This window comes from Gobio gobio (assembly GCF_949357685.1).
Source record: "Gobio gobio genome assembly, chromosome: 13".
Classification (NCBI taxonomy): Eukaryota; Metazoa; Chordata; class Actinopteri; order Cypriniformes; family Gobionidae; genus Gobio; species Gobio gobio.
Window position 1 is genome coordinate 13777704 of NC_137106.1, and position 22876 is coordinate 13800579.

At 37.7% G+C, this 22876-nt stretch overlaps 2 protein-coding genes across 2 annotated transcripts in view; both read right to left on the minus strand.

Moving 5' to 3' along the window:
* Positions 1-2965: 2965 nt before the first annotated feature.
* Positions 2966-4917, minus strand: id3 (inhibitor of DNA binding 3). The gene is made up of 3 exons (XM_079833787.1): positions 4461-4917; positions 4280-4356; positions 2966-3664 (listed from the first exon to the last, which is right to left on the minus strand). Exons 1-2 carry the CDS (start codon positions 4749-4751, stop codon positions 4303-4305), a joined length of 345 nt encoding a protein of 114 aa, XP_079689913.1. The 5' UTR covers positions 4752-4917; the 3' UTR covers positions 2966-3664; positions 4280-4302.
* A 7109-nt stretch (positions 4918-12026) lies between these two features.
* Positions 12027-22876, minus strand: part of msrab (methionine sulfoxide reductase Ab) — a gene marked incomplete at its 5' end in the record, with an annotated part of 80255 nt that continues 69405 nt past the window's right edge. The window contains one exon of the transcript XR_013817807.1: positions 12027-13589. The remainder of the gene's footprint in view (positions 13590-22876) is intronic.

Consider the following 22876-nt stretch of genomic DNA (forward strand, 5'->3'; position numbering starts at 1 on the left):
AGCTTAATATTCACATAAGAAATTTAAAATGTTATTTGAAAAATGTTTACGATGAAAGAGTTCTATATCACACATTAAAAGGTCAGTAATCGCCTATACCAACCAACATATATGAAATACTTTAAAGTTTCAAAATTGAAGTTTTTTTGCCTGTATTGACTCATTATTATTTAGATTTTTTTTAACTTGTGAAGGAAAACATTTAGAAATGTCAGAAAGGTCCAGATCTCACAGGCTTTAAATGAATTAATAAATAAATAAAATCTCTGAGCACTGCATTAAAATGTAATCAATTCAAAAAAGGCAGTTTTGATCTTAATCTAACAGATGGAGCAGAGTTTTTTTTTTTTCGCAGAGCATTTATTGTGGTATAATATCTCTGCATTAGCCTATTTATTGCTACCTTTGTAACTGGTTTTATAGGTAACAGTCAGAATTGTTCAGACTGAGAATTTATTTAAGTTAATTCATTCATTTGTATTATTTGACATAAATTAATTTCATGGGTCAAATTATTTTGTGATTCAGAAGAACATGCTTTAAAATCAAATTTATAATCACATAATCAAATTCAAGGGGCAATTTTTTTTATTTTTATGCGGATGCTATATTACCAAACTAACTTAAAAGGGAGTGCACATATTCTTTATATACAAGCCAAGTAAAAAAGGTTATCAGATGAGTGGATTATTTACAGAACTAATGTTTCAAACTGATAAACTGTAAGATAAGTATATAATGTGAGTTCTTGTCAGTCGAAGTAAAGGATTATTTATATATCCGTGTATATGTTCGCATTGAGCATAGAGGCCTACTACAGCAATCAATGATCACAAAAATGCTGAGAAGGTTCATGACCTTTGCTCTAGTGCCCCCTCTTCTGGAGACACATGGGCATGCCATGCATGGCATTTTTTTTTCTGTTTTAGTTGTTAAATGCCTGAAATAAGGTATGTGGTCAACACAAGCTCAAGATATTTTTAGATATCAGTCAATATATCTGTAATAACCCATAACCCATTACTTGTCTTGAAAAAGTCGATCGCTAACAAATTGCTAAATGGGTCTACAAGGGGTATATTAAACATAGCGTAATGGTGGTCCTTCGTTTATTACCTCCATGTTTCATTAAAACAATTCATTAGTGAATATGTTGTGTTCATTTGTGAATATTATCATGCTAACTTCCCTGTTGGCCTACAAAAATACTTCATCACCGCAGCACTCCACCAAATAATCAGAACCTTAACCTTCTGAAAAGAGAGGATTACAGTCAGATTATAGCCTACTTATTTGAACAAAGGAAAACATACAATTGAATGAGAGAACACAGCATTACAGAAATACAGTAAGAATGGTTTAGCTTTGTAATGTTTCATTTATGCCTTCATTAGCAGGCCAGCAGCTTTCCTGACAGGAATGAAGGAAAACGTCACTGAATACTCCATTTGACTAAATATATACATACCGTACACACAGAGAAGTTATAATATATATATATATATATATATATATATATATATATATATATATATATATATATATATATATATATATATATATATATATATATATATATATATATATATATATATATATATATATATATATATATATATAGCCTACCCTACCCATATCTCAGTAACTTGTTTGCAGTTAAAAGCCACACATAGCCTATGTTTATCAGGGCTTTGTATAGTTTTTACTGTTCAAAGTTTAAACTTTTATCCTATTTCTACTATATATGTTAGGTACAAGTGAACACTGAAACATACATCCACAGAAGGGTAAATTAATGACAGTAAAATTTCGATTTAATGTTGCAGTTTACCCCAAATAGTGTGAAAATCCTCTGTGATTGGGTGAAATGTAGTATCTTATTGTATAAAATAAAAAATGCAACAACTATCTCCCCAAAAAAATATTTAATTCACTAGCAGAACTTTACATACAAGCCAAACGATGGCGCCAGTTCATTGTTTGCAGTGCAAACGGATATGTGATGATTACTTTGAACACTGGGTGTCGCTATATGACCTATTATGGTTGAAAGCGCCTTACAGAACACCTCACATTACTCAACACCCAAAGCTCAAACCTTAAAGAGATAGTTCACCCAAAAGAATAACAATTCTGTCACCATTTACTCTCAAATTGTTCCAAACCAAACGTCTTTGTTCTGCTGTACACAAAGGAAGATATTTGGAAGAATGTTTGTAACCAAGCAGATCTCAGGCCACATTGACTACCACATTATTGTTTTTTAGGCCTACTAGGGTAGTCAATGGTTCTTCAAAATACCTCCCTTTGCGTTCAGCAGAACAAAGAAATGTATGCAGGTTTGGGACAATGACAGAATTTTCATATTTGGGTGAACTTTCCCTTTAAGTGTGGAGACGGTCAGCCTCTTAGGACCATAATGCCTCTTTTGGAGTCCAGACGAGTTGATTGAAATGAATGCTAGTGTTTACCAAAGTTTGACTACAGGCCACTTTTTGTACTGAACTCTAGATCTGTGGGCAAAGGTCTTTTTGAAAGAGACAACAGACAGTCAGAGGACATCTGTGCTATATTTAAATACAAGTGACTCACATTTAGACATTGTTGTGTTGGCCTGTAACAGATCATATGCTAAACACAAAAAAAGTCCACGATGACTCTATCTGGAAAGATTTTTGGCAGATGGACTGTACTTTTACTTTCTTTAACCACTATTATTCACTCTGTCTTGCGTTTACCTGTATGTACAGATTTATAAACACCTTCTCTTTAGCTTTTTTTTAATCAAATGTCTTGGAAGCGACGGTCATGATGTTCCATATCAATAATATATTAAGCTATAAGGGGAGATGGAGAGGAGGGAATCACTTTAACTCTTGTTTTTTAAGAGAAAACATACATCTTCAGTACATATCTATATAAGGTGATGCAGAGTTATTTAAGAAAAGATACAGAACAACATATTTGCTCACTTTCATATATGATTTATTTTTATTGTGTAAAAAGAGTGAGTACAAAGCAAAAAAACAACAACTTTTAAATGAGTTTATGAAACTCGTTGATCTGACAGTCTGTAGAAATAGACAATCCCCACAAACATATACAATCCACTCTATATTATAGAGTTCAAATTCTAATCCACGTCAGTATTCCCACCACCCCGGGCCCTTCCCACCCTATAGAACAAAAACTCCCGTCAAGCATAATATGTACATCATCCCAGTGATCGAGAAGCTCTTTGAGGCCAAGCTGCGACCATGCTGAAATGTTTTCAAAAAAAAAAAGGGGGGGGGGGGGGGGGGGGGGTCTGGGTGCATCCAAGAATGGCCCAAGAATGGCTGGGAAGGAAGGGTGTGTGAAGAGATATTAGTTAGTCCAAATAGTCAGGAATGTAGCCAGTACAAAATATACAATGCTTGATTGTTGCCACAAAAAAAAAAACAGGAATGATTAAGGAAAAAAATTGGAGGGCTTTTCTTTTTTTGTGATCTTAAAAACTCCTCGGCTTTGGTTTGTTCAAGTGTCCAGTGACCAAAGAATAGACAGCTTGAGAGGGGCGCAGATTGCTTTCCCACACTCTGAATAGAGGCTCACTCCTTCACCCGGCTCACCCCTTCACTCTCTTTTCTTCCATAAGTGGAGGAGGAAAGTTTCTATCCCGCACCTGCAGCATAGATGAGAGGGAGAAAAGTTAACTCAGAGCACACACACACGCGCACACACACATACACACACTGTGGATTCAGGCGGACTGCAGACAGTCTGGCGCCAAAGGGAAAACTTTCGTTTGCTAGAGCTGATAGGGGGAATCCAAGCTTGTTTGCTGATTGGCACGATGGCCAAAAGATATTAGGACACTGGACACTGATAGCTGTCTGACAAAATACATAACATTTAACTCATGCGTAACGACTAATCAATTAACAGACTTTAACGATTTACTTAAAGGTTCCATTTAAAACCAGTCCAATACCATAGGAGATGCTGTTTAGGTTCCACAAATAACTTTTTATTCTTGTTTTTTTTTTTTTTTTGTAAAAACCATCAATGAACTGGAGCTTTGAAGAACTCAGAACTACAACGCTGGTCTGAAGAACCTATAATGAAACATCTTGTTCAATCTCCAAAAAATCATTTTGTTGTCAAAAGGTTTCATTCTAGCTTCTTCAGATCAAGAATTTTTATTGTAGGCCTATTTTTTGGAGTGTGGATTTCAACCGAACAACATCTGACTCATTTATGAAGTAAAACGGTTTAGAATAAAGAAGCAGAAGCTCACCATTGACTGGTCATTCCTCTGTCCTAATGGCACATAGCTCCATCCTCTTTGGAGAAATTACGGGTCATCTCTGAGTTCTACAGGGGGGAAAGACAAGCAAAGGTTACATTTATTCAAATGCACTTGTTAACATAAGGTATAATAATAATAGAGAGACAACAATAAAAGATGTTGCGCGCACCTTCATTGACATGAACATGTCAGGCGTGTTTTGTGTGTCCGTCTCGTTTTCCAGTGCTATCTGTAAGTCGAAGATGTAATCTATTACATGCTGAAGAATCTCCACTTGGCTCACGGACTTGTTCTGAGGGATGCTGGGCACCAGCTCTTTGAGTTTCGAGTAACAGTCATTCATGTCGGACAGTTCCTCCGAGGGACTCTTGCAGCGGCCGATGGCGAGACTCTGCTCCGAGATACAGCAAACCGCTTCATAACAGCTTCTGACAGAGCGAACGGGACTGATCGCCTTCATTCTGGATCTGAAGTCTGACTTGCTAGTAGAATCCAACTGTAGAGATGTGTGAAGTCCTTCGTCTCGACAGTGAGATGAATTGGCTCTCCGGCTGGCTAGATAGATATCCAAATGTTTGACTCTTTTCGCGTCTCGCGCTCATTGAACGATGGCAGCACGAGCAGGCAGGCGGTCGCTTTTTAAGCGCTGCTTCTTATAGCACCGCCCCCTCCAGAAATAAACAAACCCTCATGTGCCGCTCAGCCAATAGGAAAGGCGTATGAGCGTACAGACTCCGCCCTATTTAAATAGCTAGCTCCTAATTGGAGCGTTGACGTGTCAGTCAGACAAAATGGTGGAATGAGGAAGAGCTGTCAGAATATCAGCGAGATATATATATATATATATATATATATTTTTTTTTTCAGAGATGGATTTGAGTTAAGATTTCAGGTCAGTGAACCTAAACGGAGCTGGGACATCTTGTACAGTAGATTAAATACAAACTTAGCTTAAAGTTCACATATATATTTTTTTTTTACCATAACCTATAGGCCTACTTTATTATTATTAGGCTATTATGCTTATGCACTGATTCTTTGTAGGTTATGCAAACAATCATAGTACATTGAAATTACATTCAGAATTAAAATTCGTTATATTATGCAAAGTAGTCTATAAGCATGTGAATATCTATCAGCTATAGTGGACACTCTTCACTTCATCTTTAACATAGAGTAGAAATGGGAGGACAAAATATCATCTGGTTATGACCATTCTGTCTCAGCTCAGACGTGATATGGAGAAAACCCATAAATCTGCTACTCCCGTGACCTGCAGACAAACTGGCGTCGGGAATTAATTCCCATAGGAGACATGCAATGAGATTAAATATCGATACAAGACACATTTCAAGGCCCACGCACACACAAAAAAACAGCCCTCTACAATTGAAATCTTCATAAAAACTTTAAATATAGCCTAAGTAAAGTCAAAGTGGTGCCAAAGTCAAAACATGCAGAAAAGAGTTCATTGCACTGTCTTTCCAAGTAATGAATCGAGTTTAAAACTTTGATACCCCTCACTATTATCATGCCAGGAGTGGTAAATATAGCCTAGATCTTGCTCAACATCTCTTAATATTCTCACGATCATAGAATATTAATAACCAACTCAGGAAACTCTGAAACAAACCAACGCGCACGCGGTTTTCGTGCATTCTAAAAGCGTTGCTCGTTATCTATAAATAGATCATAACTATAGCTGTCTCCCATTACTCTCTTTTTTATGTGAAAAGGAAGCTTCGCAAGCTACAATCAAACTATAGCCTGACTCTCGTTCCAGTTTTAACCCAGCACATTTTTAGTTTACATCAAGATGTGTCCCCTCTTTTCTCACAGTGCTGTTTTTGTGAAGGAATGCGCTGGCGGGCCAGCTGTGTGTCCTGTGCCGCTCCAGCTGTGTTGATCTAACGCGCGAGTCCCAGACAGCCTGGCGCCGGGCTCCCGACGTCATCCATTCACGCGCACCAGCGCGCACCCCATCTGCAAAAGACTAGTCTTGGCCGTGGAGCCGCTCTCATTGGTCAGTCCAGCTGTCAATCAAGCTACAAAACCCCGCCCCAACCGCTCGCACAAGACATTCAGACTTGCCTGCACAATTTATTTGCGCACACCTGGACTTACATTCAGTGAAGAGTTTTTCCTTGTGTAAAGCTAGATTAGTTAAACTAATACAAAGAACAGCTCTGTTTTCTCTGACTGAAATGGTATAAAAGTTTTTAAATAAAACATTGTTTTGCTTGAATGGTAGGGTACATATTTTGTCATGTTCAAACCAGTTTATAGATCTTAGTCAAGTGAGACACCATATTTATGTTTTCATAAATGAAAACAAGGCTTTGAGGAACTTCGGTCAGTCAGGTTGTACTGTAAGTAAGGTCCACTATTAGGTTGCACCACTTGAATGATTGACCGCAAAGCTAACAAAATAGACAATAGTGTCAAACCGATCTATCAAATGTTTTGGTGACTGGCCTATTCACACCTTTTATTGTATGTAGCCGTGCGACCGGATGGATGCGCTTCTTTGCAGGTTGAGCTGGTGCACAGAAACGGCCCTTATATTTGATGTTGGCCTTGTTGCACGGCCGTAACAAATTCAGCCCTTTCCTTTCTAGCAGTCTGACAGCGCAAGAAGGCCTACAGGTACCCATTTGGGTTCGACAAATAAAGAATGAGAAAAAAAGAGACGTGGGTGTGAGAGCAAGTGGAGGAATGACCATAAAAAAATGAAACATGTCTGAAAACATATATCATCTCTGCTGATACCGAGCAACTCCCTAAATGTTTGATTGGGAGAAGCCACTGTTTTGTCTTGAACATTATGACTAGTGCGATAATATGTACAGTGTCCCTGCCTATCACAATATGAAGGACAAACTGAGTGAACTGCCCTGGGTGGCCCATATCTGTCCTCCTTGTGCTTATTATAGTCTAATATTGTGCTATAACTAATATAATAACTTTTTTATTACTGTTACTTTATGTCTCTGCTTCACTCACATACACAGTTTTTTCTGCATACTTTGGCTTCTTTTGGAACCATTTCCATTGGCTCCTCCTAATATGAACCAAAATAAATAATGTACAAAGTAAATATACATTTTATTTCATTTCACACCATTTTATCTTATTTGTTGATAACAGGCCTAATTTTTACTCCTTTTTTGTTCCATTTGACTTATTTGCACAGCTTTGGCAATACAAATATATGCAGTTATGTCATGCCAATAAAGCACATTAAACTGGAATGAATATGCCTCTTATTATGCCCTAATCACGTGACGCACCACATACCTCGTCCACTGTCTGCTCACTTATCACAGCAGCGTTTTGATCAAAATGAAAACTACATTAAGTACTTGAACTGAATGGTTCAACAGGACACGTGAGGACGTATTTCATTCTCATTCTGTTTAGTTATGTGTGACCGCGGTGTCTGTGGATCAGGCCCGGTACAATCGGGTCTGTTTTTCAGCGCATGGGAGAATGTGGCGACTGGCGTCAGTGAGTCTGCCCTGCTCCGCGTCCCCGCCCTCTGCTCGCCCCCGCGCCTCTGTGCAGCTGGACGCACACAATCAAGCCATCAACAATCGCCGTGCATAATTAGCGCGGCCCTCCACTCCCTCCCACCCTCATCACTCCCAAAGAAAATCTTTCAAGGCGTTTTTTCCCTCTTCGTCGACAAAGCCTCTCTATTTGTCCAATGGCAATAAGGGATCGCAGGGAAGACGAAAACCGCGAGAATCCACAGAGAAAAGTGGTGGCGACTTCTTTTGAGTGATATAAAAGTGTATAAAACTGCTGAAGGAATGACAGATAGAACTCAGTCATTATAGTGACAACACGAAAAAAAAAGACTGTATGACTGAAAAGTTCACCGGCTCAATTTTTTTATAGTTTTTATTTGAGCAATTTCACAGCATTCTCTCATTAATGAATAGGCCGAATTAAAATAATAAACTATATCTATCTATCTATCTATCTATCTATCTATCTATCTATCTATCTATCTATCTATCTATCTATCTATCTATCTATCTATCTATCTATCTATCTGTCTGTCTGTCTGTCTGTCTGTCTGTCTGTCTGTCTGTCTGTCTGTCTGTCTGTCTGTCTGTCTGTCTGTCTATCTATCTATCTATCTATCTATCTATCTGAACATCTCTTGAAGGGAGGAAGAAGGGCATCATAGTGAAAGAGTAGGCCTACCAGAGTGCTTAAAAATACACAAGTAGTTATGTTTGTAATTCCAAGGTTAAGTAGGGCTACACAGTAGGCACTTATCCTGGGGTCAAACGCATGAGTATCACACAGCATATGCACCGACTACAAAAACAGATAGAGACAGGAGTTGGATGTAGATGACAGGAACAAGGGAAAAAGAGAAGGGATGAAAGAAGGATAAAAGAGGGCAAGACAGCGAGACAGAACTCTGGGAGATAAACCGAGGCCAAAAGCCCTCTTGTCCTTTGCAGACAGTTTTTGCCGTGAGTATCTGCATGTAAATTAGATCCAATGTGCACACACTTCTTTCTGGGTCAATGATGCTTTGACATCATGGAGAGGTTTTTGGTCTATCGACCTCATATGTGTATGCGCGCACATATATGTACACATTCACACGTTCATTTGCGATCCGTGAACAGATGATGTGAAAGTCATTGAGAAACCAACAGCTGATTTCTTGACACACGGTCTCCCTCCTTTTGCTGTTCCAATCCAGGTCACTGCCTCTCCTTCCTCAAGATGCCACACACACACACACACACACACACACACACACACACACACACACACACAATAACTGACCTGATTTCAAGACCCATCATGGATAGACAGTCAACTAATCAGACATAACCTCTCATCCTCGGAGATGTCAAGAAAGCATTGCTAGGGGGCTTTGATTTGTGAAAAAGGTGCATACAGTAATAGGATCATCTCAATAAACTGATTCACCATCATGTCATTCCAAACTCATGCTTTTATTTTTTCAATGGAATGTAAATTAATTTATTTTTCAGAATGTCAACATGAATATGCACTAATCCGTATTGCTTTAATAGATATAGCGGAGGGGGTGACTTTTAAATGTTTTTAGTCTTGTGCTCACCAAGGATGCATTTATTTTCATTTATATTTATGTCATATTGTAGCCTGACGTCGTCATACTCAGATTCTAGTCAGAATATGAGTCTGATACTGCTTCATTGCTCGGCTGTGATTATTGGGGCGTGTTTCAACCGAACCAGGAAAGAAAATGCCTCTGCACTCAATTGGATAGACCTACAACCAATCCGAGCAATGGAGTAAGAACTCAACTGTGCGCACGCTGGAAGAAGTAGAAGAAGAAGATGAGTGTAAACGATCTTTACTGGTGCTGTAAAAATAATTTAAGGATACACGGAGTACTACAACACGATCATCATTTTTGAGAGAAATAGTAAAGGTGAATACATATACGAACAAGTTCTCAGTTTAGGATTAAAACGAATTCAACCCAAGCGCTCCTTGGTGACGTGGATGGTTACGTTACTGTTGATCATCTGTCCATCATCATATAAAGCCCGCCCTGACAATTTGATTGGTCCGAACAGCTCTGGTTCGAGCATAGTTGCTCCAGTCCAGACCAAACTTCCCGACCTCAAATGTTGTGGGCGGGGCTAAGTTCGGCTGGCATCCAGGCTAGTAATATTGTGGAATATTATTACAATTCAAAATTCAGCTTTGATGTCAAAGCTGAATTTTCAGCATCATTACTCCAGTCTTCAGCGTCACATGATCCTTCAGAAATCATGCTGATTTGGTACTCAAGAAACATTTTTTCATATTATAAACCCCAAACTATTAGAAGTTAGTCAAGTCAAGTCAAGTCACCTTTATTTATGTAGCACTTTTTACAATGCAGATTGTTTCAAAGCAGCTTAGACAGGAAAATAATACAACAGAATTTGATTCGACTGTATAGCCACTCTGGAGAAAACGGTGATGTCATCAGCTCATCTCAATTATCATACAGTGACAATGCGGGCAGATCAGTAATATAGTTGAACATTTACTTGAATATTTAGTTGAAAAATGACAAGATCAATAAGTCATGACAACATATGTTTTTACATTGTTGTAACACAAAAGAAGTTATAGTATGAATATAAATATGTTTTTTTAAATAAATTATACAAGATTAAACTCATTTTTACTTATTCAAGTCAGTTTACTTAAAAATTACTTAAAATGGAGTACTTACATTTTTAAAAATTTTTTTACAGTGTATTAATTAATGACTTAAAGGCTTAGTTCACCCAAAAAGGAAAATTCTGTCATCATTTACTCACCCTCAAGTTGTTCCAAACCTGTTTCTTTCTTCTGCTGAACACAAAAGAAGATATTTTGAAGAATGTCAGTAACCATACAGTTGACAGTAGCCATTGACTTTCATACTAGGGAAAAAAAAAACTTGGAAGTCAACACTGTAAAAAATACTGTGCCAATTTTACTCAATAAAATCGAGGCAACTATTTGCATCAGCTTTTCGAGTATTTTAAACTCATTTTATTCGTGTTTATCCTATTAGACTTTGCATGTTTTCAACTTGGTCTCTTAAGTAATGGCAACTCAATTTGATCAATTTAGAAAATTATAGTTTTATGTTTATCCAACATAATCTTTTAAGTAATGTTTACAAATGTCTCCTTGTAAGCCACACCTTAAAGGAACACTCCACCGTTTTTAGAAATAGGGCTTATTCAACTTCTTTCCTACATTTAGATATGTGGGCAAATGCATTTTTGTCTCAGAGCATGCATTGTTTTAGTTTGACAGGGTCGCCGCTAGCTTAGCTTAGCATAATGAATGGAATCCTATGTTGCCAGCTAGCATGTCCCGAGTAAAAGTGATCAAAAAAAAAAAAACCCCACCTAATTACTTCTTGTGGCCTGCGTATTCACAACGAGTACAAATAGCGATGGAGATTAAGACTAGGCGATTTCCTGGGCAGATATTGACTTTGGACTATATTATGGGGAAGCACAGGCGAAGCACTGCTACTTGGGCGCAGAGATATCACACAACACATGAAATCCCACAACTTCCGTCAACATACCGGCGTGAAGTTCCTGTTGGCTCTCATCCTCACGTCCTCCGACTGTTGAGCGATCGCAACCTCCTCCTGTCGTTCTATTTCCAAAGCACGCAGGCGTAGCTCCTCTTCTGAAAACTGGTTCATAGAGGTATGGTTCTGGATCTTGACTGTCTAAGAAGTAACCCTCTTCGTCTCTCAGCCATGTTCATCACCATTCATGCACTGTATGAAAAATAGCCAGCTACTATTCACGCCGGTATGTTGACGGAAGTTGTGGGATTTCATGTGTTGCGTGATATCTCTGCGCCCAAGTAGCAGTGCTTCGCCTGTGCTTCCCCATAATATAGTCCCAAGTCAATTTCTGCCTAGGAAATCGCCTAGTCTTAATCTGCATCGCTATTTGTACTCGTTATGAATACGCAGGCCACAAGAAGTAATTAGGTGTTTTTTTTTTTTGGAACACTTTTACTCGGGACATGCTAGCTGGCAACATAGGATTCCATTCATTATGCTAAGCTAAGCTAGCGGCGACCCTGCCAAACTAAAACAATGCATGCACTGAGACAAAAATGCATTTGCCCACATAATCTAAATGTAGGAAAGAATTTAGGTGTTCCTTTAAGTTACTTTTTTTCCAAGCTATTTTTCTTTTTTAAAAGTATTTTCTATAAATTAAATTATTTTCTGAATTTTAAACAATTTCCATGAAACAGTAAACCAGCATCTCAATACAAAACATTATTTCAATTTAAAATTACAATGCAACAGTGCAAAACACAGTACTTTATTTTTTTACCTTTACATAAAGCTGACTTTTTCATACTCGTATAACAGTTTTTTCAATGACCATTGATCACTGAGAACAGTAATTCACTCATCTAGTTAAAAATGCGTTTTGAACAATGTTAAAACATCAAATTCAAATAATTATTACATCAGCTGATAAGAATGAATCGCTGAGAAAAGGGAACACGAATTTAAAAGGTTAGTTTACCCAAAAATGAAATTTCGGCTATTAATTCCTTGCCCTCATGTCATTCCAAACCTTTGTTCATCTTCAGACACAAATGGAGATATTTCAGATGAAATCCAAGAGCATAGACAGCAGTTTAATGAACACTTTCAAGGCCCTAAACGTAGGAAAGACATTGTTAAAATAGTGCATGTGACTCCAGTGGTTCAACATTAATTTTATGAAGCGATGAGAACACACTTTATGTGCAAAAACAGACAAAAATAACGACTTTATTCAACAATTTCGTTTTAGCCAAGCCATGTAATTCAAGGCAAATTTAAGTATTTATCAACAATACAAACCATTAGCTTAAACCATTAAACGGTTCATATTTATTGACATTCTTACCTTTTTTAGTGTCGTAGGGTTGACAGCAGAAATTCAGTCAATATTAAGGTAAGTACCGAATATAGATTTATATGTTGAAAATGTCGTTTTTTTGTTGTTGTTACAATTACAACCCCACAGAGTCATTTTTCCCAGTGAATGGCTACTATCAAATGCCTGGCTATCAACATCTTCTTTTGATGAGGTCAGTTTTAACCTTCAAACCACTGATGCAGTATGATTAACGTCTTTAGATAAAAGAACGGAAGATAAATGATATAATTATTCAAGGTCATTGCATTAATTAGTTAATAATTGTAAGACAATAGAGCAGCCAGCACAGAAACAACAGTAAAGCTCAAGAGGTCATCAGCACTTGACGTGGGGCTGTGTTCCAGCTAATGTCAGGGTGAATGAACGAGATTACGGGGGTTGCGGTAAAGCTAAGCTTGCGTCGATTCAGCATTCCCTGTCTGAAGTGGGGGTGCTTGAGATAGAGAGCTGATGACCTTTGACTCGCGAAGAGGCCATATAGAGAGAAGCACAGAGCAATTAAGATAAGATTCACAGTGAGAAACGACTCCAGTAAACAAACTCTCCCGCAAAGTCTCAGTGTGAAACCCTTCAAATAAATAAACAATCATTTGCATTATGAGTTTTAGATCGGCCGATTATGACTGTTTTGGGATGTGAGAATATGTAAATGCGATTATGTGTTTGGGTATGTGGATTTAGTTTGTGTGATAAAGAGGCATGTTTAATTGCAGGATTGTGTGTGTGTTGTTTGTTCTGTAATGGGTGTTAAATAAGCACAGAGATGCTCACCTGTGTCAACGGATTGAGTTAATTATCAGCTTTCAGACGTCTACCAAGGTCTGACCATCATCAGCGGTGGAGAGAGAGAGAGAGAGAGAGACAGAGAGCGATAAGCAGGCAAACACTGGAATCATGCAGAATTTTTGTTATTTTAGAAATATTTGTGAATTAGTTCTGTTGCTTTCTGCGTTGTGAGGCATTCTATCTGTCATCAACTCAACTCAACAAAAACTAGCACAATTGATTTCAATTGATGTTGCTAAGCGAACAGATAATAAGAATATAAATATATAATACACACACTGTAGAAAAGTAGCTGCCTTACATTTTTAAGTACAATCAACTTGATGTTTAAGACATTTCAACTTAAATTACATTAAACTGACTTAAAAAACAAGCTGAATGTTGTACAACTTATTAAAAAAAATTATTAAAAAAATTACCTAACTTATTTTGATGAGTTAAAGCAATGTAAAAACATAAGTTGTCATACATTTTTTACAGTGCACAGATATTGGTTAAAATGATTAATTTTAATCACACTGTATCAGACTATTTTGATATATACTCTTCCGTACTTAATGTTTATCTGTAAGATCATTATTAATATTTGTCTTGCTTTAAGGTGAGCATCCAATTTTAGTGCAAAAACACTAGTTGTAACGCTGTGTAGACCAAAAAAAAGCTGTTTTATAAGAGAAGTGATGCAGAAATTTGCGACAGTTAGGATTCAGTTTATGGCACTTCTCATTCATTTCTATGGTATCTGCAAACTATATCTTACAACTATGACAGCAGTGTTGTCAAGGCACACATAATCCATGTTAACCGTTACACTGCATGGCTGGTATCTCCCCATTCTGGGATTGCATTTTAGTCATAACAAGGTATATTAGGCAGCATAGTTATGAACAGCCTTTGTGTCATGAGACTTTAAATTATGTTTATTAAGAAGAGGCCTAAATATATATAGACGACTGACCTACTGTATGTTCCTCAACAGTTTTTAGCATCCCTTTGCCACACCAAATCCTCACTCTTGGCTGGTTCCTATCACAGTCAGGTATGTGTGGGGAGTACTCTGGGTTTGGGGCAAAATATTGACCTCAGAACCTTCTTCTCGGACAGCAAGCCAAATACGCATACTCTTATAAATAGAGCATGTAATGGAACTTTATTAATAGAACATATACATTTAAACAACTTATTTATTTTTTCTACCGCCTTCTTTATACTCTCTAATTGAATCTACTGAAAGTAGCATAGATTAATATCTATATATCTATCTATCTATAAGCGCATATTAACATCACATTATTATTATTATCATTAATATGATTATTTTGATGATTTAAAAAAAAAAAAAAAATAGCTTTCACTCCCCACGCGCATCATTGAGCCTTGGCTGCCCATGACCCTGCCGCTGGTTCACCACTGTTCCTTCCTTGAACCACTTTTGATAGATGTTTTTCGATTTATTTTTTTGTTTGTTTTGCTCTCTGTTATGTAATCTCACCTCACACTTTCTCAATAAAAAATATGCATACTTCTTTTACTCTATCTGGTTAATTGTAAGTGTAATCTCGTGAAACACCTGATGCCTTAAAATGTTGCCTCTGTAGGGTGCACAGTATATTTGGAACAGAATGTTTAATTGAATTCAGGGGCCTGTAAGCATTCTGAAATCTTAAAGGTGGTGACCAGACCCGAAATAAAAGGATAGATACATTAAATGTGTATAAATGTCCTAGGCTCATTGGAAAAACGTGCCTATACCTACATCTTTACAAGACTACCTTGGCATACAATTCCCAGCTAAAATGACCATTAGTGGCCCACATTTCCACACAAATTATGATTATAGGTTCAGATTATGGATTAATACTTATTTTTGCATGGTTCTTCAAAACACTTTAACCATAGTGCATGATTTATAAACTAATAAATGTTGTCCTTGGCATCACATTACCAGCTCCATAGGCTTTTCTGACATAGTAAACTTTCTCAGCAGCTCACCTGGTATATCATTGCACTTGCAAAGTGGAGCGCTTGGAACACTTTTAAGAGAGTTCATCGACTTGTAGAAGCAAGCTAAAATTGCTGCTTCAGCAAATGCATTGCTCTCAGACTTTATAACACAACTGGTTAGGTTTATAGGGATTCGTGTTAGTACGTTCTTTTCAAACACAATAGAGCATAGCGCTATTCATCAGACATTACATTTATGAACTGCCATGATACAACGGAACCTACTTTTAGTGCCACTCACGGGACATTTCACCGACAAGAAACATTCAAGAAGCAAAGTAATATCATTTTGCAAAAAGGTCCCCACAGGTACATTACCCCAAAATGGTTGATGTTGTAGAGACGTGACTGAACAGTTGAATACAGCTAACAAAGGGCTATTCAAAATACTACATATGAGAACAGTTGTTTATTGCAGACATTTATGGAGTTTTGAACCTGCATAAATGGCATTTGACTGCACACTCCATACCCCAGCAGCACCTGCCCAGCCTCAGGAGTTTTTGGTGAGGGTTGCCGTAATCTCAGCTGTGGTCTTTGGAAAGGTGGGTGGTAGACGAAAGATTGTTTTAGGTTAAAGACAGAGAATAAGACACCCACTTTCACCCCATAAAGCATCCCCATATGATTTGTGATTCTTATGCCTCGCCGCAGCTTCTGTATTACCATAACCTCTAAATGACATCTAACTAACATCTGGAAGAGGTTATCCGTCACCTGGCCCAGGCTTTGTGCCGCAATTTGAGCCGAAGTCATGAGCGGTGCAAGATGTTGTCTCAGAGTCGGGTGCATCGCTCTCGATGGAACCATAGAGCAGCGCTCCCGCACAGCGGGGACCTTAATGCGGCATGTACGCACAATGGCCCAGATATGGTATTTTGTATGTTGTGGTGTTATTGTGTCTCTGTCTCTCATAATGGCCCATAATAAGCACAGAAGCACAGCTGGCGTGTTTTGGAGATGGCACTTCCTGAGGGAGTGTTCCGCCGAGAAATAATAACGGCTTTGATTGGACAGTGGGGAGAGAGTGGCAGTTCCTGCTCTTTTGTTCCATTGTACAGGAGATGGAATGGGAAGAGTGTGAGTGAGTGTGTTGGGAGATTATACACAGCTGTTGGAGATGTCATATTAAAGTCAACACTTCACACACATACACACACACGCACCCTTCTCCCTGGCAAGACAACACTCAAAAACAGTCCAACATGATCACTTAAATAAATAAGTACAAAAGACTAGCACACAATACAGGTGTGCGCATATCATTTTTGCGTAGTTCCAGATGATGTAGTAAGTAAATGCATTATCATTAATATATGATCTCTATCAGCCTGTTAATTGCTATGATTACGAAATGCGTAATTCTAGGAGCCGCAGATATATACATCACAAGACCCAAGAAAAAAGCGAAACTGCTAGCGTTAATGCAGGCTTGAATGGCTTAGCATGTCATTACAATCAAACAAATAAATAGCACCTTTATTTTTAGGTGACAGCAGCATATGTTCTCACTCTTCGTCACACACGACAAACGTACACACTTTTTTTTTTTTTTCTGTTTGAGTGAATTTTCCATTAGAGTCTGCAAAGATCACAGGTTGGGTTGTTTCCTGCCACTGCAAGAGCGCAAACCACAGCAGCTAACCAGTATCTGCTCACACTGCAGCACCCAGGGCATTAATAACACACTCATCCGCACTCACACACACTTCTTTTAACCTCAGCTGCAAGTTCTGTCTCTCTAAGATTTTCCATCTTTGCTTTACAGGCGACTGCATTACCCAAAAGTCACACCACACACACGCACACTTGCACGCATGCAGGCATATATGTTCCTATACAGGCTTAGTATTAAGTTCTTTGAGATTTTCCTGCACTTTTTCTTCGGGTTGAGCGCAACAAGCTGAACAAAAAGAGCAGAAACAACTCATAAAGTGTAACTAATGTACATAAAATGTAAAGCTGAGACCAAAGAAATGCCCATTCGACACGTGACTTATTAAATGGTTTTGTCAATGGATTTAACTTTTTCACTTCACTTTTTAGCTATAATATGTATAATACACAATAAAAATAAAAACAATCTTGAAATATATATAGGCTATATAGGCTTATATGTAAAAAGAAAAATACAAGCATTTGAAAAATTGCATGCCCTTCTTTTTAAAGTAGCAATAAAACAGAAGTAGTGACAGAACTTTTCTTTCGTATTGTGACAAACATTTGAGTGAAACGGATACATTTTTTTTTTAGGGCGGGGACTTGTTTCTATGCATTCGTTTTTGATTACATTTTGAGATTTGGGTGTTGCACCCAAAAATGAAGGCATATGTCACCAGAGAGAAGTCTGTCGTTTTCACAGAGTCTGTCGTTTCCCAATATTTTAGAGGTGTCCATATATATATGGGGAACCCCCTCAAAATCATTCAATGTAGGTGTTCAATTGTGAAATTTGGTATTATAACAAAGTGGAAGCAATTGGGAACAACAGCAACTCAGACGTGAAGTGGTCGGCCACGTAAAATCACAGAGCGGGGTCAGCGCATGCTGAGGCGCACATTTCGCAGAAGTCGCCAACTTTCTGCAGAGCCAATAGCTACAGACCTCCAAACTTCGTGTGGCCTTCAGATGAGCTCAAGAACAGTGCGTAGAGAGCTTCATAGAAAGGGTTTCCATGGCCGAGCAGCTGCACCCAAGCCTTACATCACCAAGTGCAATGCAAAGTGCCGGATGCAGTGGTGTAAAGCGCGCCGCCACTGGACTCTAGAGCAGTGAAATAAACAGAATTTGTTGTAGTACTTCACAAGCTGTGGGAGTGAGAGAGAAAAATGAGACTCATAGTGTTTGTTTGACTGAACGACTCACTCTGATCCTGATGGGACATCCAGATGTAACAGTAGAGTTATGCCCCCAGTTGTCTATGTCTCCTTTTCCACTGTTATCTATCTGTTTCTCAAAACATGTGCGGGCACATGTGTGTGCTTTTTATACAAGACAATGTTTAGACTTGAGGTCTAAACTAGAAACTAGAAGTGAGACTAGGAGGTCAAAAGAGATGCTAAGTTTACATGCTATAAGCTATATACACAGACATGTATACGGTATATTGTTCATTTGGCAATGACTCAACAAAAGGTCAGAATTTGTTGCGTCAGGCATACACTAACTTCTAAATACCACAGCCATTATTGTAATCCCACAGTCCTTCCTTCCTCCATGTCTCACTTCATCTGCTCCCACTGAAGAGATCAGATGATGACTGGAGACATTTAGTAGTTGTGATCGCCTGCCGTGAAATTGGCCCTTGGGCATGGATGATCGGACGTAAGTCACAAACGGCAGTTGGTGAGCTGTGAGGTGTTGGATTTCTGCGTTTCTTACTGATAAGGAAGCAGTGGGAGGGGAAACCGGACCCAGCCATGAGAACGAACTCAAGTAAATTTTACAGTAAAAAATGCAGTAGCAACATTTTAGGTTTTACAGATTTAACTTAAATTTAATTAATTTTATATCAACCTATATTAATATATATTTTGTACCTTTGTAATACACTGACAACTGCCAAAAACAGGTGGTGCTGAGAAAATCACATGACGAATCAAAGATCATCACAAGCAGCTTTTCCACAATCTGAGAAGGAAAATACTAACATATAAAAGGCGCTCAGTGTCATTCACACAAATACTAAAACCATCATGCTAACACAATCACACTAAAGTAATGCAATAAACATTCATTTAACAACCTTAGAAACAACCCTGATTTACCCTATATTAGATACAAAATGGATTAGAAGAAACTAAAAAGAAACATTATTCTGTCACAGGAATTTTGGGGATCCATTTACAGTTTTTCACTGTAAATTATACAATGACGTGTTCCTTTTCACTTTTAAAAACTGTATATTTAATATTTTACTGTACAATTTCATTAAATGTATATGGTTAGATCTATTACAGTTATTCATTTATTATTATTATCTATTGCATTTTCACAGTCTTTTACCGTTTACCATATAATTTTTTAGACAGTCCATTTAAGTTTTTCCCTATCACTTAAGGAACACTTTTAACATGTAACAAACGAAAGTTTGTGGAGACAAATTCTGAATGTTGGCTTGAATTCTTGAAAGTCTTCACTGAATGTTTGAGGATGTTGCAGCAGAAACGAGCAGAACGCCTTTAAGTTTAAAAGTTTGGACAGTCAGATGATTGAACAATAGATAAAACGATAGAATGATAGAACGATAGATAAATAATAGGCTTCAGGACTGTGCAGACTGTGGTGAATAGCTTCTGAAAAAACAAAACAAAACAAACAAAATCCCTTGTCCTGAAGTTGTCCTGAAGTGAACTAAGCTCGAAATTCAACTATAATGTTCTTGTGAAATGTCAATATATCTTAAACAGTCGTTGTGTCCGGGAACTCTCCCTCTGTCTCTCCTCCCGTCAGGTCGTTCATTAGGTCAAGATGAGACCTAATCTTGTTTGTCTGACATGCTACACTACTTTTTTTAGACTACAAAATTGGTAAATCTACTGAAAGAGCAAACAGCAGGTAAAGCTCACAAATCTGGTAGTCAGTAACTCACGAGTCACTGGCTAGAAATAAAAACACTCCACTGACATATTTTGGACAACATAAATGAATTATTTCACACATAGTCCCAGGCTAATATCTATATGGATTATATTTGTTTATACTACAGGGCTGTTGAATGCTTAAATCTGATTGGTTGATGAACGTTATAAGGCCCTGTTCCAAATGGCACACTTCATATGTACTTTTTTTTTGCGGAAAAATGACATTTTATAATGTACGGACAGCACATACTGTCTTTTTCCGCACTCAAACACTGTACGGATACACTAGCACAGAAACGTGTTGTCAGCGCTGCTTATGATATTATCAGTAAAATAGTTTAACAACTTAGAAACATGACATTTCTTACTAGCAAGGTAATAAAAACACTGTTCTTGGAGCAGATAAACTTACAGTGCTGCTGAACACAGTTGAGAGACTCTGGTAATTCACATTCGCTTAATCTCTCTCGCTCTCTCTCTCTCTCTCTCTCTCTAATAACTGCAATAGTCTGCTATCAGTGGCTGAAGCCGGGATATATTTCAGGTAAAAAAGCTTACCTTGTACGGCTGATGTCTTTTCTAAACAAGTCAGAGTTGGCTGGGTTTTGAATTGAAGATGTTGATAATATCACTTATCAGTTAGTTCACTTTCAAACGACAAAAGTGTTATGGTGTCCTGTCATCTTTGTCAAGACGTGTTTCTTTCTTAAATGTGTCATAACTGACAGTTTAGCCATTTTTTTAATAACAAAAAAGGCGCTGCTAGTTGGATTCGAATCCGGATGTTGCGGCGAAGAAGAACATAACATTACTACTGGCGTGACGTTACTGAAGAGACGAATTAGCATATTTTTTATTAATATTAGAATAGAGTTCTAATGCATGACAAAATAAAATCACATTTAAAATAATTATTGAAGAATTGTTAAACGTTATAAAATAGTATTATTAAAAAATTTTTTTTTCCCTGGATCTGACAGGCCCACCCGTAGCTACGCTAGTGACTTTACTAGAGTGCCGAATTGCAGAGCTCATGCAAACATATCCACGTTGCTATGATCAGATGCTTTTCTTATGCTTTATTAAAAAATGCTTGCTGTTTTCTCAGTTTTGTTGTGTGTTTATTTTGTTATTGAAAGGAAAGCGCGCAGCACATATTTACATATTCATCTAACCGTCACTCTCAGCAGAGTGGGTGGTGTTGGATGTTTAATAACGGTATATCGCTGCTCACGTATTTCAAACTTCGTTTTACCCCTATAAGCAAATAATGAAAACGATAGGAACGTTTTGAGTTATTATGTTTTTTACAGTTCATGACCTCTTACACATCAAAAGATCAAGGAAAATTTGATTTCTCAATTCATGACTCCTTTAATGTTTTCTTTAATGTTCGCATAACCAAGACAAAACATTTTTAATTTTTTTTTTTGAACATTCAGAAAACATTGATAAACAACATTTTCTACATAAAACATATAACAAACAACACATTTTTTGTTAGCTGGATCATAGTCCATCAACGGAACGTAATAAAACCGCCTAAATTCAGGCAATTATATATAATGCTATCTTTCCATGCAACATTTTACATAGTTTTGCTGTTATATAATTCATTTACTGTTTAGATAGCCTATAATGGCAGCTTCCCATTATGACAACATTATTTCAAATACTGGATAATGTGTTTAATGAACTGAATCTTTTTCCTGGGTAACTTTTTTTGTCGTTGAAAAGATAAAAAAATGACTTTTACACAATTCTAAAATGCATTCCTAAAATATATTTCAATAACAATGTAATGAATACAATTGCAGAGAGTGATAAAGAGGCACAAAACCCGGGTTAGCTAAATCACTGTTTACCACTTGAGAGACATTGCGAGCTAATGTTCCCCATAGTTTACACAGTGCTCTTAATCTTTAACTGGTGGCTCTGTTTTTGTGTAAGCTCATTTTACATGCTAGGTCCGTCACAGGTTTCCGAATATCCTGAGGCCACAGTCGTGATGTATGCGTGACCTTTATACCCTTACTGGTCAAATCCCACCTCTCACCTTTAACCTGCCATGTGACCTGCTCCTGATGGATTTTGTAGCTGCTCCTCTGAGCTGTGAAATATAAACTAAACAGAAGAGAGGCGACAGGACAACACCATCCTGACACCGCGCGCGGTCTGTAAGAGCTATTTGATATGCTATAACTCTAAAAGTCACTTCCACTTGGAAACACTCCTTGTGATTGGTGTGTTTGCAAACGACTTTCGACTAATTAGTCATCACTTGGGTTTTCTTATTTAATTGATTGTCCATTTGCAAGATATATTAATAAAATGGGGTTCTCGCTTTCTACAAAGCATCCAGCCTTTGGTTTTCGAACTAACCAACCAACAAATCCCGAATATCTTAATACTGATTGGTTCACATACCACACAAGAAATCATGTTCTCTGCTCTCCGCAGCATTCCAAAACACTTTTCCAAGATCCAAAGTGCCCCCTACAGGATAGTAGTGGATTTTATTTGCAGTCCCACACATGCACTGATGTCAAGCTGTCAAACATACACAGATTGCACATCATTCATGTAAACAGATGTACCAACAAAAGTTTCAGGGCGTTTTTTGAACATTCTTTCAGGCATTTCCCAGGCTATATTCAGAACTCAAGTGAAACACATACATGTCATACACATTATGTTTGACGATACATGATTAAAGGCAGTTCATAAATAATAAT

What these genes read in the sequence shown, in the direction of transcription:
- id3 (XM_079833787.1), bottom strand. Translation starts at nt 4,751, where the DNA reads ATGAAGGCGATCAGTCCCGTTCGCTCTGTCAGAAGCTGTTATGAAGCG. An exon ending in ACATGTTCATGTCAATGAAG is followed by an intron (nt 4,357 to 4,460) that starts GTGCGCGCAACA and finishes TCCCCCCTGTAG; the next exon opens with AACTCAGAGATGACCCGTAA.